Genomic DNA, 27990 nt, shown 5'->3' on the forward strand with positions numbered 1-27990 from the left:
GTTCCTAATAAAATTATGGAAATTGTTTTTTCAAATGCAGAATTTTTACGTTGGTAGCAGGGGGAGGGATGGGGTGACTGTAGCTTGGACAGGGAAGCGGCATTACGTTTGGTTCGTAAAGACATACGTTTACAATAATTTGCTTCACAATTTGTTCGAGAGGAAGTGAATTTGAGTAAAAACAATTTTGATGGCACGGGCAGGAACTCGTTAGCATGTCTTATTCTCCTTGAATAGGCAAATATAAGTCCTACTTTTTTAACAGTGCTTACTTCATCGGCTTTTCCACAACTTCCACATGTATCAGTTGTTTTAAAAAAGGTTGTACAAAGCAAATGTAAATTGATTGAATTTGCGAAAGGTAAAAGTTCTGAGAAGCGAGGAGATATCAATCACTAAACATCAAACCACATCTAATAGGTTAGTAGTCGTAAGTTGAATTCAATTCGCATTTCAAATGCAGTAACAAACTATATGTTAAGAGGAGATAAGAGGTAGAGTTGTACCAGCAGAATCTAATTCCACACAAGGCTAGTAATTAATTACCACATGTGTCACTTCATAGCATTGGGATGAATTTTTAACTTTACTTCCATAGATAGAAATCAATACATGATCGAGCAATAAAAAATATACAATATATATTTATGTAATAATATATTATGGCAATTCTAATGAGCACACAGACAAGCATAAAATATAAACTGCGTTCTGGTTAAATCAAAACAAGATTTCCCCTCAAAATAGACACCTTTATTAAATAAACTGATAAAAATCAATTTAAAAAGTTGGGTTCGAATTTATTGAACCCGGAACAATGTTCACCCCACCTCCCTAATACAAAATTTGTGTCCCCTTTCAGCCCTGTAGCATTTACACGTCGTTCATGTCGTCAACAACGCCTGATTTAATAGGGGTAAATTAGCTCCATGTGACACTGCCATTTTCACCGTTGTCAGAGGACAATGATCTTTACTTGCGAACCTGAAAAGAGGGGCAAAACAATTTTGGGGTGCAAACATTGGGGTCAATATAGAAACTAGGGTAGGTTTTGGTTCATTGGGGCCAAGTTAATAAAATGAATTCATAATCATTCTGCTTTTCACCTGTTTGTTTTTTTGCCAGCTTGGCTAAATAGAAAAGAATGTATAAATCACCAACACCTTGTATATATATACAATTTGAATGAAAATATCAATTCTTTAAATTATATTTATCAGCTCAAACTGTACAGAAATTCTTACAGTAAAGCTAGTTTTATCTGTGTCTCAAATGCGCGTTTTGTGCTGAGAGAAATATCAATGAAGAGAATCTCTCATCTGTGCAGGTTAATGTAATATGTGCGTTGAATTTCCGAGATGAAACAAGCGAAGCAGGCACTGAGCGAAAGTGTTTGTTGCCGCAAATCGAATTCAAGGTTTTTTCTAATTTTATTTGCCGTTAAAAGTTTTTGAATGTTGCAAAATTGTGCAAAAAATTGACAAATTTTCCAGTTTTGTTTTTAGTTTCTAAAAATTTATTTCTACAACAAAAACAGTATTAGAACTCCTTAACACTGTTCGGATGGTCGTGAACAGACCAGAAATAATTATGGGTGCAATTTCTTCTGGGCGATTCTGGCCATGTCCTGGATTGTGAGTTCCATGTCGAATAGACGGCTGTGTTGATTGTCCACACACATGATTGTGTTCTCTAACTCCTGCAGAGGACTCAGTCTCGTCTCCCTCTCCTTCAACGTTCGATCCACGCAGAATGTCTCGAATATGCTGAACCTGTACAGAAAGAAAGCACTCCATTAATGCTTGACGGTTGTATTTTCGATAGACCACAGGATGCCATGAATCAAACATAAATGGGTCTCATATCAGAAATAACTTCGAGTTTTTCATGTCACTTATCATATCACACTGAATCGTAACTAATAATTCCTATTCCATAAGTTGTGTGACCAAATTATTCAAAAATCCTCGAATGTATTAAATACTCAAATAAACATATACCGACTTATACTGAAATAAGCATAGACCAAATTATTCAAAAAATTACTATTGGGAGCCCGAATCTATTGCATCCTGCTTCAGTCCGGGGGGCTTCTTTATACGACTATAGCAACTAATAAAAACTTAAGTGAAAAAATTACACCAATTTTGGCGCATTTTTCATTTAACTTTTAGTAGTCAACTACCGCCACTTGAGTACGGCTGCTTGAAATTGTGAATGAGAGAGAACTTTAGATCACGCAAAACGTCAAGGGCGCAAAAGTCACTCGAAAAGTCAAAACGTTCAAGCAAAAATTTTGCACAAAAAAAGCACTCGGAAGAGTTCCGGAAGCGACCCAAAGCAACGGAATAAAAGTAACTGCAGCCCAAAGCATTATCTTTGGTCTTAAAACATTTAATCTTTACCTGATCAGATTTTATTTAAATATTTGGTGAAAAAGTACACTTGTCATAAAGAGAAAGATTTGAGCACTGACATTATTGAAGCGTGAAAAAGTCACTCGAGAAGTGAAATCGCTAATTCACAAAGCGAAAATATCGCATAAAAAAGACACTCACGATTTATATAATTGCTTCAAATTTTGTTCGAGAGCAATAAATAATGGCAAAAATAAGAAAAAAGCTAATATCGTTAAAATTTAAAAAAAAACAACTAAAAAACCAGAGCAAATAGAACTATAGGTCTTAGCAGAATGCTGGAATAATACATGCTAGAATACGGACACATTTTAAAAAGTCAACGACGTGATAATTAGAAAATTGAAAATGAAATTTAAAATAAGAACGCAACATTCATTATTTAGCATTCATGACTTGAAAACATGCATAGCCATCCTACTGTCTGAACAAAAAACTTGAAAAAAGATTAACGATTCGAAACACTAAAACATTTTGCAAAAAATTGTCAACAAAATATTGTTAAAATTGCTATTATAAAACAAATTTTAATGAATTTCCAAGACAACGCCAAAAAATCAGCGATCACTCCCACGAAAAAAAAAATCCGCGAGCGCGCACAAAAAAACAAAATTTTAGAAAAATTGGACAAAAATTGACAAGATCAGATTAGTATGTATACATTTTAGAGATAAATGACTCAGTTAATTGGGGTGTCTAATGCATGAATTGTCAAAGGTACGTTGCTATACACTTTTTTAAATAAAAGTCCGCTCAAACAAAGATAATTAATGAAAAGACCAAAATCTACTTAAAAATTGAGGACATGTGCCCATTTTGCATTTGAAACATTCTCTCAAAAACACTTTTCAAAATCGAAATGTTATTTAATGAGCGCAGAGCATGATCAAAAATTTCTCTCGCGGAGAAAAATTGATTTCAGACTCTTTTTTGCTATTAGGTCAAAACTTCTCTGGAACCACAGGCGAGAGCTCAATTTAATTTGGCGGGGTAGTATCCAGTTAACTCACTAAAGGGCTTAAAATTGTGTTATTAGGGCTTACATTAGAGCCTTTTCGCAAGACATTTTATCCATCGCGAATTAAGTTAACGGCTTGAACTTCTGAATGAGACACAATTTCTACCCAACAATAATTAAGATCTCGAGCGAGAAAAAAATTCACTCAAAAAGTCATCGCTCAAGCAAGCAAATGTTCCAGAAAAAACGGTCAAGCAAATAATTAGATCGAAGGCGCTCAGTTTTGCGTGGATGCAGTGCACCTGTCAAACACCCCCAATTTTGCAGCAAAAACTCGAATACACTTATCAAGACAAAACCGTAAAAGCATTTATGACCTTAAGAAATTCCCAAAACAGTAAGCGATCCCTACTATAAATTACTTTTAGGTTCAAAAGGCCGTAAGCTTTTCCACGCAACAGTGATTTTGTGTCAAGAGTGGTCCAGTTTGTTAATAAAGAGAAATAAAGCGATCGGGAGAGCGATTCCTTATCAAGATTTCAACGCTCCAGTCCGCTAAGAAACTGCTTCAGGGTATATGTACGCAAACCGCACTACCACACACGAACGGAACGACATATTCTAGAAAGCGGAATTAGTTGTCAAGCCAAGGGGTTCCGCCAAGAGTAGGTAGAGTTAAATTCTTAAGTTGAAGAAAGATTTTTTTATCATCAACGAAATTGATTTTCACCCAATGAGCCTCTCTATTCAATCTTAATTTACAGACGTACCTATTATTTTTCGTATCCGTTTAATATATGCAAATTGTCCAATGATACTATCGAATAACAGATCGGAAATAAAATCCAGCAACTCGAAGCAAACTCATATTTCGGCAAAACTGTGTTTATCAATAACTACAAATAAGTAATATTGAAAATTACTCTTTTTAAATAAACATAGCTGACAGACTGCAAGAAAATAGCAGCGATATTTCTGTAGATCTGTAGTCTTAAAATACTTCTGAAAAGATCAGATTTGAAAATTTTGAGAATTTAGTGGTTTTTCGACTTCGTTTTGATACCTTTAATTCATTAGGACATGCACTGTAAAGCTTTCATCATCTAAAATTCAGTTAGAGTTCCTCAATCTTCTATTTCGTCAGAAACGAGTTACAAAACCATATTAACGCGAATGATCAAAAATCTCTTAAAAAGATGATGATTTTAGTGACCGTGACGTCACAGGTCGTGACAAAAAAAATTGACAAAAGAAATCAATAGACGGCCAATTATGGCACCATTTAGCTATCGCAGATAATAAGAGCACAGTAAAAGTAAAAAAAAGTCTTCAAAGACTAATTTTATGTCCATTAAGTTTTTTATCACTAAGCAAACGAAACATTTGTATTTGAAAGTACAGGTTCTTATGAGCCGCTAAACTATGAACATAATTCATTAAAACCACCGTTACAAGAAATAATTAAGAGTTTTAGCAGCTCGATTTCATGGTCATCTGCAAAATTTGGCATCACAAAAGACCAGCAATTGCTATTTGCATCTTTTATTTTCAATTAACTCTCAAGATTAAATTTGGGGTACTTGGTCTGAATTGATCGAGTACCCTGTTAGAATGTAGATATTCCAAGTGAAAGTTGTGAAGTGTTACAGCACTAAACCAAACCGAATTTCCGAAGACCAATTTTAAATTGACAAAACACTTGATTAGAGAACTCATGGTCGAAATCAGTTCTAAGTTTAGTTGATCTCAGAAAGTTTTTTTACGATCAGGTTTGTACGCACAATTGAGTCTTTGCCCATTGTTTGTTCCCATAAACCCACACAATCGGGTCCTCAAAATTTCGTCCTCATCAACCCACAATCGGGTTGAAAAAAGAAAAACATAGCTCGCAGATTGCCAGGAAATAGCCGCAATAGCTTTGCAGATCTGCAGTCTCAAAAGGATTAAAAAGACAGACTAAAAAAATTTTGTCTTTTCATTAAGAAATGAGATGTTAAATTTTGATTAAGAATCTGTATAACTTATTGCTTCTTCTATGAGCTGCTCTTAAGTAACCGTCAATTAGAGTGATATGCACTCACTAGACCTTATCTCTTTGAATTAAAGTAAAGTCAATTTAAGAGAGGAGTCATTTCTGAGAGCGAGGTAAGTCACGTGTGACCAAAAATTTAATCACGCGAATGAACAAAAAAAAATTCGCTCCACTATGAGTGAAAAATAAGGTCACGCACACAATTCAGTTGAAATTGCATGAAATGAACATAAAGCAGATTTGAAATGATTGTGACGTCATATGGTCGTAACAAAATCTTGACGACGAAATAAAAAACATAGCAGGACAAGTCCTGACGTACAATTCAAAGAATTTTCATTGACTAAACAAAAAAAACTAGACTTGGAACGACTGTGAATGAATTGGGAAAACCATTTCTAAATATCAGTTCAAAAAAACAGAAAATCGATGTCAAAATGCCGCCAGGGAGAACAAAAAACCACTAGCGAGAAATGTAAATTCGATTCTTAAAAAAATTAGGCCTAGAATGAACTATGAAAGGATTGGGAAAACCATTCAGAAACAAATCCGATCCAAAAAATGAAAAACAGTAAAAATCTAAGTGAAATTGTCGCATGTGAACAAAAAACCACTAGCAAGAAAGCGGACTTTTGTTCAAACACCGTTTTTACACTCTACTTTATAATTAGAGCAAAAAAATTTACCCCGCAAAACTACTCGCTTTTTCGCTTCATTTACTGTTTCGGCGTGACCAAAATCACTACTCCAATTTGACTTCAAAAATTATGAAAATGTGTGATTAGATCTTTAAAAAAAAACAAAACAGCGCCCCAATACAATTCAAATTCTTCGAATTGTAAAAAACCAAGAGAAGGCCAATAATAGCCTCAGCTATCGCTTCGCGGCTATTAAAAATAAAGAGTGTCCCCACTCGTTGGCAATATATTCAGGAGGTAGCTGTAGTGCTACTCAACTGGCAAAGTACTAGCCGAAGGTACAAAATGAATATTTGTATAAATCTATTTTACAATGACAATAACAGATATTGTCACCCGTGGGACAATTCTAGGACTTCACTATATCAAAATGAGCTGTTTTTTAAACTTGTCCAGAACTGTACAGTGTTAATTAATGTTTATAATATTCTCTAGAATAACCGCTAAATTTTTTGAAATGCTCAATTTTTGTGTTCTGGTAAATTGGATCGTATTTTACTTATGAAAACTGATAAATAGTCAAATACTCTTTTTTACAGCGGGTTCAGTTAAGGTTATAGATGTTTCAGTTAATATCGAACAAACTGATGCTTTGGCTAACAGCAAAGTACTAGACATATTGCAAAAAGAACAACAATGCATTCCGAATTGAAATAAACCGACTAACGCTGGACGCATTGCTCTCGAACGACAGGCGCTCGAACTCAATATAATTTAACAGCGTCGGGATAGTATTTCAGAGAAGTTCGCTTAGACCACTACTTACATTAAGAGTTAAAAAACAACTAATTTAGGCACCCTTTTCATTAAGACTTCTAATAGTAAACCACTGCGAATCAAGTCAGAGGATAAAATTAAATGTCTGGACCTCAGGTCATGCAAAAATCGAGTCACGCGTAAAAGTCATTCAAAAAGTCGAATCGATCAACCGAAGTGACAGACTGCCCTAGAAAATAAACCTTCACGAGAAAATTTGTATAAAAAGACACACGGCAACAATAATTCCATCAAACTTCATAAGAGATCAATTTATGACAAATTGCGCATCCAAAAACGGTTGCATAAAATCGTGGAAAATTTTGCGATTTAGCTTAAACCACTGACCTTTCAGAGCTCTTCTTTTCAGCCTCTATCTCCTCGGGTGACAGTTTGGTGTTTGAGGATCGGAGGTACTTGACGAGGGAGATGACACTCTCAATTATGGAGAAGGGAGGGGGAAAGTGGGGCTTGTTCTGGTATTCTCTCACCAGCAGGAACATCTCGTTCTTCCACTCCATGTCTGAGATACCTTGTACCTGTTATCAAAACACTGCTTCATATCGATACCGCGAAAAGTTAATTTGGAAACGTTTTTCCGATTCTTTTTCGTGTAGACAAAATCATGAAGGCCACAAGCAATCTATTTATATGCTTTAAATATGCTTCAGACCTTTTCTTGGCACAATGGTTAATATTGAAACCACAAATTGCAATTACCAGTTTGTTTTGTAGACCAGTTTCAATTACCCTAAATTTGATTAAGTTCTGTCGTTAATTATTTAAGAAGCCATTTAGAAACCAAATTTTCGCGAGTACCACTTAAACGACAAGTTCTAATTTCCGATTTGGTTGGTTAGAACACGTTCTTTGAAATATTGCGCAAATTAATAAATTCCAGTGACTTTACTTAATCAAACGTATGTTTTCCCCATAATTTGTTGATTTGAATTTGTAAAGGGAACCCTTCTAGGTCCTTTGTTATGTAAAAAAAATGAATGGGGAACTGTCAACCTATTTATACACGCTAGAAATTTGGAAACCTGAAATTCGAACTCAATTCCAGCAATCGCATCAAACCGATCGCAAAACTTCAATAGACGTCAATTTATAGAAATGCTTTCAATGGCCAATTACGCGATAAGACATCTTTTCTCGTTTAATTAAAGTTTTTTGGCTTTTAGGGAAATTATTCAGTTTCACTGTTTTCTGGTTTTTATGTTAAAACCAACAGATATTGACGATTTCTGTGTTTGTCCTCGCGACTTCCGTTGAACGTTATGGGTCAGTATGGAACTTAAAAAACATTAAAATTTGCCAATACAACCTTAATGCTTTTGATGACAATGCTTCTCGGATCTCCCCCCCCCTCCCAGTACGTTAGGCACCCCTGGTTACAGAGCACGTGCCATTACAAGGTAATTCTTTGTAATAAGAGGGTACGTGCGTCGGATCGTGTATCCACTAAGTTGAGAAGAGGATAGCAGAACAGGACTGAAGTATAAGTATTACAGCTTAAAGCATGATTCTATCAAAACTTAATGCTGATTGCAATCCAGCATGACCAACAACACACAAATCAAAATCACACAAATCTTGCGGTCTAATAATATTAATTAAATAATTGTATTGACAATGAGATGAATCCTATCAAGGAATCGATATCAGCATCATAGTTTATTATCGGACTGTTTAAATGCGTCAGCTATCAGCTTAGCCATCGGTAAGTCCACATTAGGCAGCCAGTATAACTGTTCAGAAACGATTACTTTGATTGTGCTTTAATATATCAAGGTAGTTTGACATCAATCAATATCTCACACAATTGCTGTTTACCTATAAAATCTCAAACGCGTGCGCGAGCCTTCACATCTGTCGAGACGTGAATCTAAGAACCTATCTTAAGCGCAACATGAATCAATCGCTACATCACAAAAGTGAAATTTTGCTATTCTTCAGTTAAACCGCATCATCGAATTTAAAACTACCGGGTATATTGCTTTATTAACCCCCCCCCCCCCCCCCCCCCCACCCCGTCTCTCACACACAAACCATAAAGGGCTCATGTTTAAAACCTTCAACACAAGTGCTATCTATAACGCCATAAGAAGGAACCGCTTAGGATCACATATCCTGATAGTGGCATCCGACTGAAGGGATAAGAACTTTTAAACATAGCTTTCAGATTGCCAGAAAATAGCCGCAATAGCTTCGTAGATCTGCAGACTCAAAAAGATAGTAACATAACCGACTAAGGTCAGGCGAATTGCTCTCAAACGCCCGGCTTGCTTCGTAGTGAGCTGAAAGGCTCTAAGTGCACTTATTGTCCGCTGGGCGTTACCTGTTTATCCAGTTTTTGAGGACGAAAAGTCAAATGGGCCAGACGAAAAAATGGTCAAGCGAACAATCGGATAACAAAAGACCGACAGGACTAACATACTTGGTACATACTTCGTTTGAGAGCAATTAAAAACAGAAAATTTGCTATTTAAAAGCTGAGATGTTATATTTTGAATAAGAATATATATAACTTGCTGCATCTATTAGCTGCCCTCAAATAACCATCAATTAGAGTGAAAGTCAGTCACTTTACCTTATCGCATTGAATTAAAGTAAAGAAAAGTCAATTTCAGATTGAGGAAGTCATTTTTGAGTGAGGTAAGTCACGTGAGACTAAAAAATTGAACATAACCGACTAACGTCGGGTGAATTGCTCTCAAACGACCAGCGAGCATTTGAGGGCTTCGTCAGTAGCTAGTCACGGTTTAGTGAGGCTAGCTTTAGCTTAATTGAAGGCGCATAAGTGAGCGCAGCGGGGGAAGCACCGTGGGGGGGGGGTGCACCGGGGAGCTCATAGGGTGGCAACAATGGGGGGGGGGGGGGGGCAACAGTGGGTGGGGAGTCAACCTCTAAGAGCCGCCATTCGCACCATAAGTATAAGTCTCCAAAACAGATTCTGTGAATCGAATATTTGACGACCAGTGAGCTAAAAGGCTCTAAGACCACTTAAAGCCCGCTGGCGCTACCTGTTTATCCCGTTTTTGAGGACGAGAAGTCAAATGCGTCAGACGAAAAATTGGTCAAGCAAAAAATCGCAAATAAAAAAGACCGACAGGACTAATATAATTGCTACAAATTTCGTTTGAGAGCAATTAATCACGAGAATGAACACAAAAACTCGCTCCAATATGAATGAAAAATTACGTTACGCGCGCAATTTACTTCAAATTGCATGAACGAATGAAAAAAAAGTTTTAAAAAAGATTTGAAGTGATTAGGACGTCATATTGTTGTAACAAAAATCTCCTTAAAATAAAAACCAATACTTCTCTTCGCTCTGCGGCTATTAAAAAACACTTTGTATATTCTAAATTTTTAGCAAGTCTGAAAATTGATTTTAAATTTTTTTCATGACATTGTGAAAACTTGTTTCTTTGACCCCGACCTAGGAAGTAATATTTGCCGCCAAAAACAAATCAGGGAAAAATGGAGAAATCAAAGTTGGCAAAGCGAACCAAAATCTCAATTCAATAAGATGAAAAAAATGCACGAAAAGATCAACAGTAACCAAATCATTTCAACAAACTTCGTTTTTTTTACTGAGTATAGAGATTGATACTGAGTCTGGATCAATTCAATTGAATTGCTTCGCCGTTTCCATGAAATATTAAGCTTATGATATCTTCTCAATTGAAGGTGTACAACTAAATGAGTACTTAATAATCCACATCAATGTGCAATGCCAGTTGTACATTGCACAACATCACCTAAAAGCCAATGAATTGTTTTCGCATTCCAAACATAAAAAATGATAGACTTATAAACATACAGGGAATATTCACATTCCTTCATAAAATACAAAATACTAAACAATTGCGCCATTTGTTTTCGTTTTTACAGGTTATACAGAGATTTAACAGATCCTAGCTGTCCATTGATTTTGCAAAAAAAATCTGTCAGTTTCCATTGGAATTTTAAATTGTTTATCACTAACCTTACAATCGATTAATTATAATTCCATTTGCTTAGCTTAAATTCGTAGTATTGATTGCTTTTTATTTTCGAGCAGCTGAACTTCTAAACGGTTTGCTGCTTTACAGGTCACCGCTCATACAACTTCTTCGCACAATGTCATATATGACTTGTATGATTTCTCGGTAGTCATACAAGGATCATATATGATTACCTAGAAACCATACAGCGATCATACAAAAAATTTTGAAAACTAAAATATTTTTTTCTATTGAAGTCAAAAAAATATCTTGGAAATCATACAAGGTCATGAATGGCACATAAATAATTGACTGGTGCCACAAATTCTCGAATAATATAGTCAGAGGATATTTTAAATTATTATATCGCACTTGCATTCAGCATTTGATTCTTTGTGTGCGCTAAATTTAAACATTCAAAAAACGAAAATAAGGTTAAATGCAAAATTTGTTTCAAATATTTCGAATAAATCAGCATTAACTGGCTTCAGAGAATATCAAAATTTCTTTGGACTTACTTTTTAATTTAGTGCCTAACTCTGCAAATAATAGTGTACGTTAGGGTCTTTTGGGGGGATCGCAAAGTGATGCCGGGGAATCACAAAGGTGATGCCTTACCGAAAAAATTGGAAAAACATAAATGGAGATTTTTGAAAAAAAGATGTACGATTCTTGCTACTCATACTAGGATCATATATGATTTCTTGGTAATCAAACAAGAATCATATATGATTCCTTGGTAATCAAACAAGAATCATAATGATTTCTTTGGTTTCATACAAGGATCGTACTAAGAAATCAAGGATCGTATGGACAGTATGAAATCATATATGATCGTTGTAGGAAATGAAAGAAACTTCAACCCAGGTTCTTAAAAGCTTCTGAAGTTCTCAATTGCATGTCCGATTGAAGCTTAATTAAACTAAATTTTGAATTGGATAGTTTGGGTGGAAGACTTTTTGATTGGTCAGTAGATCTAGACAGTAGTACATCCGCTGCATTTAACATACTGCATTACCCCCATTACTCTTTTGATCTAAACGTTGCATAATTTTAACTACTTTTCAGACACACATTTTGAAAGTGAATGCAAAAGTACAGTTGTATTAAATACTAAACATAACCCACTAACGGTCGCGCCAATTGCCATCTTTATTTTACAGTAAAGAATTAAGAAAAGAATCCTACCAACCCAAGTCCATACTAGCTTTTAAAAACCATACAATTGAAATATGACTGTAGCAACTGTTCGCGCTAACTTCTCAAGAAGCAGCTTGGTATTCATTTCGAACGATATCTGGATGTTAATTAGAATATTTCAGAGAAAAATTCTATCGGTTCATCCATTTTAACGTACACGTGTGTCAAGCATGAAAATTTTATACCTATTACTTCAAGTCGCCAACATCAACTCATCAGTAATCGAACATTACTAACTTGCACTATAAATATGAAATATTGATTGAACAAACAGCAGCTGCCATCACTGCTAAGAATTTGATTGAAGAGTCCTGGAAAACGAAATGTTGAACCTGGAAACCCAAGTTACAGCTTGCAAAATGAATTTGCTGTTGCAATCTTATACGTCAACAGAAAACATTGCATTTAATTGAAGTTACTTAAAACAGAGAATTTCTTTCATTGGGGAACAAATTGGGTATAATGCCATTATGACAACTAAGATAGCGGGTGGGGGGGGGGCAGATTATAAAATTAAGCAGCTAGAAACAAGTCAACTTACTATACATGGCGACTGTGGATTATTATCAAAAAGCAGTGAGTTTCTTGCTTTCAGTGGATTAATGGGAAATTAAACGGAATAACTGGAAAAATTCGAGCAGAAAAAAATCGAATTCGAGTACGCTGAAATTCCTGAAGAGCGAGGCAGTTCGCTCTAGATGAAGTATGAGATCATTCACAAGTCAGCTTTAAACAGTATCTTCCCGTCAGTAAAATCAGGTAAAATTAAATACAGTCATTATGTCAGAAGGGTGTTGATGAAAAAAGAGCGATGTTAATAATAATAGGCTATATCATCATGCGCCCGTTGGCTCAAAACTCACCTAACATTCAACCTCCATCTAACCTCGATACGGGTAAGCAGTCTAGGATCTGTAACCTCTACCCCGTGAACAAAAACAATGTTTTCATGAATTTGCATGAACACGCTAACGGGTGTTTTACATTGAACATAGTTTTCTTTTTAAAAAAATAGTTTTCATAGGTTTAAAAAATGATTGTGATGATATGCAAACAAGCTTCCTGTTCGGGGCCCCCGAAGCATGCGCAACTTCTGCGAAAATGGACCAGAACTGGATTCGGAACCAGCATCTCGTACTTGCAAGCTGGTGTGCAATCCATTACACCAACTAGTCTTACGCTCTTGAATTTGGGCATCTCTTATAGCCCATTCTCATGTTCTTTCTTGTTGCTCAAGGCTTTATTTATATAACCAAGTATACGTTGATTAAGTAGCCCCTCACGTCATAATGTATCAAGATATCTGATGCACAATGTACATTAGGTTGTTCTCTATCAACCTTCTAACACGTCCAAGATTGTTTTGATCTCCGCGGTAAGGAGATTTTCTTAGGTCAGCTTCGAACCACCAAAACTCTCATCTGCACTATGACACTAACGTCTTCTGAGTTTTTCTTCAATAAATTGTACAATTAGAGAATCTTCAATTAGAGCTCCTCAACAATTTACTGCCATCCAGCTTTGTCTGTTTAGCCGTTTTTGAAGAAGAGAAGTTCGAAGCGTCAGGCGAAACATAAGTCGCATAAAAAAAGAACAGGGGTTTAATATTACCGCTTCAGACTTTCTTTGATTGCACAAAATTGTATATCGTATAAATACTTTGTACACCTCTTATTGATGTACACCTCTTATTGCTATGAACTCCTTAATATTCAATTAAATATTATTGCCCAATCTCTCATAGATAAATATCGACATACGATTAACGTCAGATGAAGTGCTCTGAAACCACAGGCCGAGCTATTTAATTTCGAGGTTGTAGCTTTTTATGTGTACGAAAACCCGACCCATCAGGGGTTCATGCCCGTAACCTCCAGGATAGCAGTCATTTTAACCACTAAGCTATAACCACTTTGATACTAACTAACGCACAATTGCTTTTCTATTAGCAACCAACTGTATTTGGGAATGAGAGCAATTGAGATCACGCAAAACGTAAGTCAAACAAGAAAAAGTAATAAAGCGAAGAAGGTTCTCGAACAAAAATGCCAAAACGGTCTAGCAAAAACATTGCATGAAAACTTCCTTCGAAAGCAATTAACAAGGAACAAAGAAACCCAGTTAGCAAGGGACATTGTTCTTACAAATTTCTATAATAGTACCGTTGATCGTCAGTAAGAACCAGCAATCTTCAAGTAATTACACCACTGAATGAATGAAAAAGCTCCACAAATTTCACAAAAAGCTAAATCGGACCCAAAAAGCTAATCGATTCACGAAAAAAGCTGAATCAAACTTTCAATTAAGTTGCGCTTTGCATGTTGACCGTTAAATTAATGAACTTTAACGCTTAAAGCACAAAAGGCTAGCTTGTCAGTTCACAAAATTTTATCAGCCTCTCGATAGATTATCATGAACATTATTCGACAGTTTTTTCCTCCACCTTTACACTATTAATACCCAACTGCACGACCAAAGCTCCTTTATGAGCCTTTCAAAGCCACAAATTTGGGGAAATAAATTTTGATAAACATGAACAAAAAAAAACTAACGAACAAAAAGACAAAACTATTAAAAATTACATTATCACGCATTATCACGGTACATCAAAAATTACATTCCATTGCTGCTTGTGTACCTGGATCAGGTGTACCTTGTTTACTGAACAGGCAAACTCTCTTCTAATCAATTAGGTAGAAAACGAAACGGTAAGAGTTTCATCTCAATTTATTACCTGAGGAATGCAATAACTTAATTTTGGGAAGTAGTATAATCGCCAAATTAGAAATAGCGCTGCTTTCAGATACTGCTTTGCACGTCAACAAAATTTTTACAACGCTGGAAAAATCAAAGTACTGAAAAAAACCAACACAAGAAAATGACAACTCTTATTCTGCAAGATGGGACAAAAAGTTTTTTGAAAATTTGAAAGAACCCCCTCCGAAGTTTTCGAAAACTTCGTTAGAACTAGTGCAACTTGTTCAATCAATATTCAACCCTGACAATTTAAGTCTGCAAAGTTATTCCGATGCTTAAAAAACCAGAAAACGTTAGCAAATATCAAATAACTGCCAACTTCAACCAACTTTTCAATGAAAACTAGGAGGGAAGGGACCCTAAAAAACGGAAGCTCAGTGTGCAGAAGTAGCTCAAAGAACAGGTTTCAAATATGAACTCAGATTAAAAGCTTTGAAGAGATATTTACAAGCAGTAAGGCTATCGCTGGCCTTCATAATTTAATATTCTCAAAATTGAGGGACTACATTGGAACTAAGAAAAGCTACGACCTGATCAGACAAAAATTGTAGAGGAACTAACTCAAATTTCGACTAGTTACCAAGAGAAGTTATATGCGGAATTAAGCAATTAAATGTCAGACAGCCATGTGGACCGTTATCAATTCATACATGGGCAGTCAAAGATACCTGCTATAAGAAGCGGATATCTTGGCCAACAATTGAAATCAATTTAAAAGCCCGAATGAGTACCCATTGGAACCTAAGAAAGCACCATGTTACTCCCATATACAAAAAAGTGACCCCTTTTACCAGAATCGGCCCATTTCAATCACAGGAGCCTTATGAAAAATTTTGAGAATGCTGAGCGATCAAATATTGACTACCTTCACACCAACAAAAAAATTTCAAGCACGCAATTCGGTTTTCATGCAAAGTATTCCACAATTGACGCTCTGGCATACTGCACATACATTTTTTGATACCTGATGGACAAAAATCTTTTCAAAAGCACTGCACTTTTAGATCTCTAAGGCGTTCAACTTGGTAAGTCATGAAATTTTAATCGAAAAGCTGAAATTGGAAGGATTCAGTTAATGCTCCTGCCAACTTATATCGAATTTTCTCAGATCGCCTACAGAAAGCAATAGTAGAAAATAGGGAATCTGATTGTATCAAACACCACAAGGTACCATTTTAGGTCATCTCCTTTTTAACATCTATGTCAATAATCTAAAAAGCAATCAACGAAAACTGTACACTAGTGACGTAGATGATACTTTGTTTTGCGCTAGTACCAGCCCAGCAGAGGCAAATAAATTACCTCAGATTTCTTTGACGGATATAACGCATTATTATGAACAACACGCACTCACGCTTAATGAAGCTAAAACAGTGTAAAATTTTCTGCCAAAAAACCTTTAAAATAAACTAAGTAGGCAATTTTACAATTAGGGAATCATAAAATCAATGCCAAATGTTCAGTTAAGCTCCTTGGAGTTTATCTAGACCAAATTCCATCTTATGACGATGAGATCAAAAATATGGAGAAAAATGGCCTGTGGTATAGAAACAGTATACAATTAAAACAATTTTCCCGATAAAAACAAAACTGCTTTTAATCAATGCTCTATAATCAGTCACCTACACTATTTTGCATTTCTTCTAAAAGAAATTTCTAAAAAGCTAATTATAACTCTCGATAATCAACTCAGCTGGGCCGTTATGGCCACATTCTGCAGACAAAAATTGACCATTCCTCTGATCTAAAGATTAAGTGTAACATCATACCTATCAGACTCCTCCTAGACAACAATTTGGCTTTCTTTTTATGAAAACTTTTAAATATTAGGTTACCGCATAGTTAGACAAAAGTCAGATTTTGAAAACAAAAGAAAATTTTTAGCAATGAAAAATCACATTAAAGCAAAGAAAATTATACAACATTCTTAATTGCTTTCAAAAAGGGTCCAACAGTCTCCATGTACTCTAATGTGTTTTGGATTGATTTCAGGTTCAATATTAGCTGATTTTATATTAATATTTTGTATAATAATTATCGATACCTATAATTTTACACTGTTTTTTGTTAATATGATTGCTAATAACACTTAACAAAATCTGAATTCATTTTTTAATGAACCTATAATGTCTATGTGTGCATACCTCACTGTAGATGGTTCCGAAGATGGCAATGACCAAGTTCAACAAGAGAGCGTTGCCGAAGAACATGATGAACAGGATTGCGAAGAAATATATGAGCAAGAACATGTCTCTTTCCTCAACTGGGAGGCCCAGGTCTGTCACTGAACCCTGTACTGCATCCATGAACAGTTCCCCAAGGAACATGAAGAAGGGACGGAGGAAAAGCCACTTGTAGTCATCCATTGAGTTCAATGGGCCACTGTAGTTGTCCTCGTACGAGAACGAGTTCATCATCACCTATAAACATCACAATAGTCGAATGAGAGATGCTACCTGCTCAGATGTAAAAACAGTTTCCTGAACAGTTTCCCTCTCCTTGCCCAATCAGCAACATTTCCTTGCCCAATCAACATGAGCATACGTCTGCGTGAACAATCTTTTTCCATAACAATTGTTAGCATAGACCAAATTGGAGTCGCATTATCAATGGTGATTTTTTTTAAAATCAAATCAACAACGGATGTTCTCATCATAGCAGGACCAGCACACCTGTTAAGGACATGGTCGTTGTAAATTGATTTTTCATCCTGCAATTTGAGAATCATAGACCTACGAAGAACTGTTAGCAAAATCCAAAATTTGCTTAAACGCTTGAACGCTTAAACGCTCGTGCATCTGGAAATTTCTAGCATAGATTTCCAAGACTGTAGTCCATTCCAATGTACAGTCCAGTCACGAAATATATTGTTCATGATATCAATACAAAGCTATAAAGCTAATTAATTAACATGCCAAAGATTTGGTTTGTCGAGTTTTCACACAATTAATTTACAGACCTTGAGAAAGATTCCAGATGCTAGAATGAGGATTCCCAGGATGCTGAGGAAGATGACCAGTTCCACCAACATCTTTCTGATCATAATCCACATGGGTCCCAGCAAGGGGGAGCAGTTGTAGAACCTCAGCAGTCGAACCCACATCAGCAGACACACTATTCCGTACCACCCTGCAAATGTACCATGTTAACTCTCTGGGAAAACTGCCGCCTTAAATAAGCACTCCCTCCCACTATTTTCAACAAAACTGTTTTTTTACACAATTGCTGTACTACGATTGTGGAGCTTCAAAAGTCTATAGTAAGGGACGATGATTTGGAAGATAAATTGCATAGAAGGGCTAAAATGAACAGCTAAGAACTTCGTTCTGTAGCAATTAAACATGAAAAAGAGAAAACCTGACTGCTGAAATCAAGGAGGTTTGATATTGAGTTCAATTTACTAGTCTGCCACGAAAAGATCTCTTCTTTCAACTCCGAATTTTAATGACAGCCAGATGGCTCCGGATTTATTGCCTTAAATTCGCACATTTAATCCGGCAGTTAAGTGCATGGTCTAGACTATTATTGCTCTCTGACAAATAAGCATATGGCAATTGAAACAAGGTATCTTTTCTGTTACCACCCCCAGCCCTATATTTCTGCAAACCAAAAATTTGCATTTATCATCAATATAAACGCCCCATTTACTTTTCATCTTTACCAGAATGACTGAGAGGAATGGATGCACTTTTACAACAGTTTCCCAGAAAAACAATTTGATCAGCCCAATTCTGGTACCAAATAAGCAAAAATTGTTCTCATTAATGCGTACATTATATTAAACATACATTATTCTTAATGTGAGAATACATGGGCTAGTATCAATACCAATAACGGATACAGATGGTAAATGAGACTTATAAGAACAAAGTTCAAGAAGAAAATCGGGCTGTATAGGTTTATCCCGTTTCTATTTTTGATTTCGCTTTTCGATACTGACTCTGTTGATTCTAGATTATTTTGCTCAGCAACTGATGCTTAAAAGCACTTTGGGCAGATTGAGAGAACAATAAACTAGGCCAGAGAAGTCAAAAAGGTTTTACGCAAAATGTTGAACAAGCTGTGAACTAAGGCAAAGAGATGGAGAAAAAAATTTTTGCTTGACGGAGTAAGAACATAGCAGGACAAGTACAGAACTACAATTCAAAGAATTTTTTCCGAGTTTTTGTTTCAACACCGTTTTCGCACTCAATTTTTAAAATAAGAGCTTAAAAAATTAACTGCAAAACCACTCCCTTTTTCACTCAACTTTCTGTTTCGGCGGGACGAAAATTACTACTTCAATTTGACTTTAATAACCATGAAAACAGGTAACAGATCAAAAAGACAGGACAATTCAAAGAATTTTCATTGATTAAAAAACTAGATTGGAGTAAAAATAAATTGGAGAAGGCATTTACAAAAAGAGTAGTCAAAAAACTTTCAGAAATACAAAAAACACAGAGAAAGCGGATTCCAAACACAGCTTTCTCACTCTTTTTTTAAAGCTAAGAGTAAAAAATTTCATTTTGCATTCAATTAAAAAAAGCTGTTAAATACAACTTGAACGAAAGATTAGAAAAAAATGAATTTAACATTCCAATTAATATTCCTCTTGGTTTCGTAAAAAGACAGAGCTTCAATAAAATTCAAGTTCTTTGAATTCTAAAAAAATAGGGACATAATATGAGGGCTGACAAAATGAGGGCGGCCAGTTTATTTCCATATATGCATTAATTGTGAATTTTCGATATGCTAGTATTTTCTAAATGCATATTACTAGTAAACTTACATAGTGTCTTTCCATGCATCAGTACGGTTAACCACCTATAGAGAGCAAAAATGCGTTGTGTTACAACTGATAAGATTTGAAACAAGTCTAGGAACCCCGTCAGTTTTCAAGCACATGTTTTTTGTTTTAAACTGTCTCCAATTTGTTAATGAGTTTCAATGGAGTCTCACCAACACGCTTTTAAGTTAACAATTAACCAGAGGGGGCGTAGGATATTAGGCGATAACTCGATTAGTCGAACAAGTTTTTTTACACATTAGAAGAACGCCATTTTTGAAATTTATTTTGCCCATCGCAAAATTCGGGCAAATCTATTTGGTAAAAAAAATACAGAGGCAAGAGTGGAGGTTTATCCTGTTTAGAGTAATGGAAAATTCGAGAAAATGTTGGACGAACATAAAAAAAAACGCTGCAACAGCTCAAAATATAAAAAAAAATTGATACCGTTTTCGTAAGATTTTATCGTGTAGAAACATTTGTTAGGGACACTTGGGTACTTTATTGCTTCAAAAGGATTTTGAAGTAACGTTTTTGAGTGTTTTATGTAATGGTTACGTGACTCTGCTTGAAGTCACAGAAATTCTTGCGTTTATAGAGAACGGCGAAGCGGTTCGAGACATCAAGTCAGAATTTTGAAGTGACTTCTGCAGAGTCACTTAACCATGCTTAAAACACGAAACGCGAATATTTTAAAATGACGAAAGTCAACGAAATTCAACTTCTGGCTAAGTAGCAACTTCTGGCATTTTAACTTCTGGCACTGCAGACTTTCGCCATTTTAAAATGTGCACGTGAGTGTTTTAATTGGTATTCGCCTAATGTCTGCGAAACTTTAAATCTAAATTTTGCCTAATGGATACAAAAAAGGTGTTCGCGTAATCGAATTTTTGTTTATTATCCCAACCCCCGCCAGAGGGCACTCTAGCCGATTAAAAAATTACAAAAATAGGCTGAACATAAACTACTAACGTCGGGCAAATTGCTCTCAAACGCCCGGCGATCGGTGGGGGAGGGCTGAGGGGTGGTGGGGTGGGGAGTCCCAAGCGTAGTTACTACTTAATCCCGTTTTTCTTGACGATTTGGTGAGACAAAAATGCATTAAAAAGACAGCAGGACTAGTAAAAATTGCTCGAAAACTTTGTTAGAGAGCCCATCATAATTCCTTCGATTTTTCTTTGGACAGCAGTTAATAACGTTTGAGTGAGACCAATGGAGTGCTTAATACACATTTAATTTACGAGTTTATGACTTCCAGTTTTGAGTAATAATATTCTAAAAACCTAAGCAGTTTAACGTGTTGTGCTGCAGAAACGCAATTGGTAAAACATAATTGGCGTCCCAGTTTTTTTTACTTTTTCCATTTAGGTAACACGATCCGACAGATTTCAGCAATTATAACGTTTTAAACTTCGCTTAATGAGCCTCTAGAGTACCCAAATACGACACATCAAAGTAATTTCGCCGTACTTATGGCAACTTTTAAGACCTCACCGGCTATCTAGTTTTATTTCTGTTGATAAATTTCCTGTTTCTCAATACAGTGATAGCTGTTCTTTTGATTAATCACTTTACGTACTTCCAAGAAAGAGAACATTCTACCGAAAGCCTATCAATATATCCTGTGACTCTCAAAATTTGATCTAACTTAGAAAAGGAAATAGCATAACCAACTGTCAAACAAATTTTGCAGAAACTGTTCCAATTTTGGCCACAGTTACACGCAGAGTCACCAACAAGAATTCAAGATAATTGCAGAGTTATAGACATTGTCTTGTCAAACCAGGGGTATTTGAGATTACACTTGCCCTCGTCTTAAAGTAACCATTGCAAAGCAAAATGATAGCCACCGTATGCCTTCCATAATCCCCATTTACGCCCTAAGAGCATGAAACACTGGCTAAACATTCCCGGGATTGAAGCATTGGAACCATAGAAATATATGCCAGAACCAAATTTCATTGCCAGATAGTATATTTGTAACTATATTTAACTATTTTCAGATTTCACTTAACTTACTGTCCTCGCAATATTTAAGGACACCGCAAATGAAGTCAAAACATTTGCAAGCCAAGAGAAACAAAGTAATCATAAAAGTTCATGCTTTCACTGCACGTTTTCCAATCCCAACAGCTACGTTAGTCGCAAGAACCTGTAGCCTCCCTCCAACAATTACCGCTAATGTGCCATAACTTGCCTCTAAAATTTAGTATTACAGTTTAGTATTTAGTAGAGGAAGGGAAAGAAAATATTGTTACTAAACGACAAAACTTCTCTGCTGTCAAATTGTCGGAAAAACAGCCGGCGAATTCCAGGAAAACAGCCGCCGTTGACTCGATTGACGCATATCGAGATTTAAACAGAAAAAGAAGAAAAGAAGAGATAGAAATTGACCGAATTTTTTCTATTTGTCAGAAGTGTTCTAATTTGGTGTGCAGTTTCAGTTAGATTCTAAAACTATACTTTAATCAGCCTCTAAACTGAAAGCTAATAAGCTTAACACTAATGTCAGCTAGAAATCACTCTAATGAATTTTGATAGTCTAATTCTCCATGACTACACGTTTCGTTTCATTTTGCCTTTTGCTTTTGACATTGACCGTATTCACTACATTGTCCAATTCGATGTGTGAAAGATTTTAAAATCAGTTCAGTTGAAACAGCGAGTGAAGTAAGTAACGCGTGAAATGTGAAAATTGTTACTTACGAAAAACCAAAAACGTTAACCAAAGGCAAAGTCAATTTAAAAAAACATAGCATGACAAGTCGTGACACAATTCAAAAAATTTTCATTGACTAAACAAAAAATAGACCTAAAATGGATTATATATGGATTGCTAAAAACCATTTAGAAAATCTAATAAAAAATAGAAAAAAAACAGTACGAAATTTATGTCAAAATGCCATGTGTGAACGAAAAATCACTAGCGAGAGAGAAATTCTGTTCAAACGCTTTTGTTCTCACTCCCCTTCAATAATAGAGCAAAAATTTTACGCCGCAAAACCATTCGCTTTTTGCTCCACTTCCGGTTTCGGCGTGACCAAAATCATCACTTCAATTTGGCTTCAAGAAAATGAAAATGTAAAGGGTGTGTGTGTGTGTGTGGGGGGGGGGGGTCAAACTTTCAGAACCGGCCTTCACACAATGAGTATGTCTCCACCACTGTTTCTGTGAATCGCATACTTGGAGATTATTGACATGAAAGGCTCGAAGAGAACCTAATTCCCTCTGGTTGCTACTTGTTTATCACGCTTTTGAGGGGGAAAAGTCAAACAGGTCAGACGAAAAATCAGTCAAGCAAAAAATCGCAAAAAAACCACAGGACTAGTATAAATGCTAAACTTCTTTTGAGAGCAATTACCAAGGAGGCTCTGTAATGTGTTTACGCACATAATGTTCCCACCAAACTCATCCACATTTTTGAATTTATGTTTGTACGGTTGAAAACATTTGAATTTAAACAAACTCGGCTAAAGAAGCATATTTCGTACCATTTTTGTTAAAAGTTGAATTTGGAGACAAACTAGTCAACATTTTAGCCAAAAAACTGATCAAGTCATTCAGCAACACACCTCTTTATTATTTTGTATTATTATTATTATTATTATTATTATTATTATTATTATTATTATTATTATTATTATTATTATTATTATTATTATTATTATTATTATTATTATTATTATTATTATTATTATTATTATTATTATTATTATTATTATTATTATTATTATTATTATTATTATTATTATTATTATTATTATTATTATTATTATTATTATTATTATTATTATTATTATTATTATTATTATTATTATTATTATTATTATTATTATTATTATTATTATTATTATTATTATTATTATTATTATTATTATTATTATTATTATTATTATTATTATTATTATTATTATTATTATTATTATTATTATTATTATTGGTTTAAGCACCATTTAAAATCTCAACAGGACAGGAAAATTAAAACAGATAAATTTTGAGTTTTCGCCTGAATAAAATTTCAGAATAAGTTTCAGCTCGAAAGAGAGTTTATTCCACTCAAAAGCGGCGGCATGCGAGAACTAACGTCTTCCAAAATTAGAGCGAAAATTGGGAACATGTGAATTGTAAAAAAAAATATTGAGACTTTGTAACCATCGTGTTTTGTTTCATTAAATCCAACAAATATAGTGGGAGTTTGCCAGGCTGCTGTACAAAGCGATGCGAATACAAAAGGATATTGAAGATAATGCATTGCCTAATTGGCAACCAGTGTAGCTGCTTCAGGTATGACGAGGTTGGTGTTGAAGGTGACAATCGAAAATTCAAACGCGCGGCAGAGTTCATTATTCGCTGAAGTTTTGCTATTAAAAAGTTTGGCAGACCATAGTAACGCGAATTACAGTAGTCAACACGTGATAACACTAAAACTCCAATTAACTCAACTTGGATTGATGTTTTAACTTGATCCCGAAATGACCATACTTTACGGAGATAATAAAACGAATTCGAACAAACAAAGTTAATCTGTCGTTGCAGAGTAAGTTGAGAATCAATTGAACAACCTAGAACTTTTACCTGTTCAGTGTAGTTGCCATCTTCTGGCGGACGTAAGAGACCATGTTTAACAATTTTACATTTCCGAATAATCATATACTCACTCTTATCCGCATTCAATTTCAATTTTGCATTGCTGAACCAACGTTGAATCGAGGTCAAAATATTATCAAACATGCATTGACTGAGGGTCGAACCGAACACAAAACAAAAAACGGTATCATTTGCGTAGAAATGGTAGTCTATTTCCAATTCTTTCAGCTTGTTTTCTAAAGGCAACACGTAACAAGAAAAAAGTAAAGGACCAAGAACCGACCCTTCTTGGCACGCCCGTCTTAACTTTAACATCACCAGAAAGATATCCATTTATGATAACTTGTTGCGAGCGATTCAAAAGATAATTTTTAATAAACAGTAACACAACAGATTGCAAACCAATCCTTTTCGCTAATATCTCAAATAAAAACGGATGATCAATTATATCAAACGCTGCGGACAAGTCTAATCCAATATACATCACGGAACGCGACTCGTCCAGATAACACTGAAGATCATTAAAGACTTTCAGTAAAGCCGTTTCCGTTGAATGCGAGCAACGAAAAGCACTCTGATACTTTCTCCTGAGATTATTAGATTCCAGATACAAAATAATTTGCTCAAAAACAAGGTAATAGCAATTACACAATTGTTAACAATATTTACATAATTTCAAAGCAAAATTGCCAAAAATTGCACAAAAATACACCATTTAAACCAAAACCACGGAACATCAGTCAAATTTTCAGACTTACACGTCGACAACTCTGCCATGAATATCGATCGGTCAAAAATGACAGAAAAAATCAGTCGAACATATACTTCCTCCCCTACTATGGTGGATCGGAACAAATATCACATTTGTGTAAAATCGAGAGTAAACTGTTATTAAAATACACTTCTGGGTTGTATGACATTGACGTAAATGTCGTATATAGTCGGATTTCAATTGTTTTTGAAGTCTTTATTAGACTGCTGCTTTTCAACATATTGAGTATTTAATGGATTGAAAGGGACGGAGTGAAAATATTAATATTGAGTGTTGAAATGAAACGCAGTATTGTAATGTGATCCGTTTGAACGCGTGCTTGATTTTTGAAAAGTAATACCAGATGCATTAATGCTGACGATTACCTCAGCTGTCTACTAAAACTACTCTTTAAGACGAAGTTTCTGTTAACTTGAAAATTACTGGACAGTATTGCAGTCAGAAGTGCTATATTACTCTTCCCAGGTCGTAGTCTATTATCAAAAAGTTGCAACGCAAGCAGACGTTTCGAAACTTCCCAAATGAGTTCGAAGATAAATGTTTAAACATACAGAGATATGTACGCTATTTTAGTTTGAAAAATGACAAAAAGTAGTAAAAAACAGAAAAGTGAAAGAAAGTTGATTTTTGTACAAAACATTTTTTAAGTGCGACCTCTTTTATTTCATTCCGCTGTTAGACGCACTCCTGTTCCTTAATGAGAGGATCAGGAGGCTAGTACAATACCTATGAGCAATAGAGATGGTAACTAAGACTTACAAGAACAAAGCTCACGCAGCATGCATCTAATATTGGGCTTTATGGGTTTATCCCGTTTCTATTTCTGATTTCGTTTTTTCTTTCAATGAATCCGTTCATTTTAGATTGCTTTGATGAGCCGAGAAGTCAAAAAGAATTCTAGCAAAATGTCGAAAAAGCGGCAAAATGAGGAAAAGCGAATTAAATTAGGAGCGCAAGTAATAACAGGGAGGGCGACTATTAAACAGTTCCTGAGAAAATCCTCGCGACTATTAAACAGTTCATTTTTCTTTTCATTAAATTTAGTTTGCGATCTATACCAAACCTCTAAAACTTATTTGTTTTCATTTGTCAGATACGGTATCCAAGTAAACGGAAGAGTTGAAAAAAGATTATTGGAAGATATTTCGGAGAACGAGAAAAACAGAACTTTGACTAATGGTTCCTGTTTTGTTGGCATCACTAGTAGATTCTTGAACCCACCATTGCAACAAACTGATGTCTAAAATCAGACTGTCGATTCCAAGGAAACACTATAGGACTGGTTTCCTCAATCACTGCAAGAAATTTAGACAGCTCACTCCTGCGGTAAGTGAACTGTTGAAATTGATTTAAAAATAGTGGAAATAACTTTGTATGGGATATTAATTATATCAAATATATCAAAAAATTATATCTAATATATCAAAAACATCAAATATTATTTATTTTAGAAAAAGAAAAAAATTGTTTTTTAACTCAACCTTCTTCATTACTGATGATCAGCTGTCCTTGGATCCTATCATAACCAGTTGGGCCCAACAAGAGCAGGGTAAAAACATAGAGATACTACTAGGGTGAGCTGTTTGTATATTAAAAAAACTTCATTTAGAAAAATGTAGAAAACTAACGTCATACCTTTTCTTCGATTTATCAAACATTAGAAGGTATTTGAAAGATTATGTTTAGATTGACAGAGATTTTGCATAATTATCCGAAAGTAGGTACGTGAAGTAAAAAGAACTTGAAGCAAAATTTCTTGCCAAAATGGCACAAAATTGACTCAATCTTCAGCTTCAATTTCTGATAATATTCAATATATCGTGATCAAAACGACTAATTTGATTGCTAATAGCCTCACTGATAGATTTTATCTTAAACTTTTAAGCTGAGTTTTTAACATGAAAAGCAACTGTACTCAAGGTTTCTCCCGAAAATTTGCATCACATTGTTATTCACAACATTGACATTAAAAAGAACTTTTCAGATCCGAACAAAGAAAATTTTCGTTATGAGTTATGTTACGCAATCTCGCAGGAACCATCTTTTTATAACAAATAGCAAGTTACATAAATTAGATTTAAGTTAGCTTACCTTTGACTACTCCAGGATAGGAGCCGTGAAACATGAACGCTATTAGAGCAATGTTGAGGTAACAGAAATCTAGAACATTCCACTCAGATTGGACCCACAATTTAATCTTCATCAGCCACGTGGCGTCCTGGGCAACTAAAGATTGCACTAGATCCAAGTAAGAAGCTATCCAGATCCAAACTACTATCCACTCGTAGAAGCTTCGCTCCCCGGTTTCCGAGAAGTAGAATATATAGAACATAGAGTATATAATTAGAAACGCCATATAACTAATCATATGAACGATGAACTTCGTCACTGGGACTCCATAAAACAGGGCCAGTTTATCCAGCAGTTGTTCACCTTCGTCTTCCTCGAAACCCTCGCCATCGTCTGAGGATTGTTCCACCCCATTGCCGTTCTTTTTATCATTCGATTCGGCAATTTTAGTTTTACTCTCTTCCTTAGTCAACATTGCTTTCTTTTTCTCGACATTACTCGGTTCCTTAGGTGCTGCTTTCTCATCGTCATCATCATCATCGGGATCTTTATCGGGTTTAACCGGAACCACGTCGTGAAGCCATAGCTCTTCGGGTGCAGCAGGAATAAGCTTTTTCGTGACCGAAATGAAATTCAAATACGGTGGGAAAAGTAAACCTAGGAACACGTGACCAAGAGTGCAGTTTAGACGCCCTTTCCACTGGTGTTCCAGGACAATTTGACTCAATGGATGTCCGATGAACTCTTTGGCCTCTATGAAGCCAGCAATATCTAGGACGCTTTTGCGACCAAGTGCCCAGGGTTTAAGCTCCAGAGTTACGTGGGCGAGTGACTTGTTCACATTCCAGGCACATTCCAGTACTTCCTGAGCATAATCTAAGTACACTTTGGAATTATCCAGAAGCTCTTCGATCTTGGTCTCATTGACTGAGTGGGTAATCAATGCTATCGCCTTCCTAAAACACTCAGCTGTTAAAATTTCC

At 35.4% G+C, this 27990-nt stretch overlaps 1 protein-coding gene across 1 annotated transcript in view; it reads right to left on the bottom strand.

The window, feature by feature from the left end:
* Window positions 1–322: 322 nt before the first annotated feature.
* LOC142336506 (transient receptor potential cation channel subfamily M member-like 2) overlaps window positions 323–27990 on the bottom strand; it is a 39792-nt gene continuing 12124 nt past the window's right edge. Inside the window, exons 3-7 of the mRNA XM_075385393.1 lie at window positions 27029–27963; window positions 17770–17939; window positions 16955–17230; window positions 7210–7400; window positions 323–1772 (exon numbers count right to left, since the gene is read on the bottom strand). Of these exons, the coding sequence (XP_075241508.1) occupies window positions 1589–1772; window positions 7210–7400; window positions 16955–17230; window positions 17770–17939; window positions 27029–27963 (1756 nt within the window). The 3' untranslated portion in view covers window positions 323–1588. The remainder of the gene's footprint in view (window positions 1773–7209; window positions 7401–16954; window positions 17231–17769; window positions 17940–27028; window positions 27964–27990) is intronic.

Source organism: Convolutriloba macropyga, chromosome 3, assembly GCF_964194025.1.
Source record: "Convolutriloba macropyga chromosome 3, txConMacr16.3, whole genome shotgun sequence".
Lineage (NCBI taxonomy): Eukaryota > Metazoa > Xenacoelomorpha > Acoela > Convolutidae > Convolutriloba > Convolutriloba macropyga.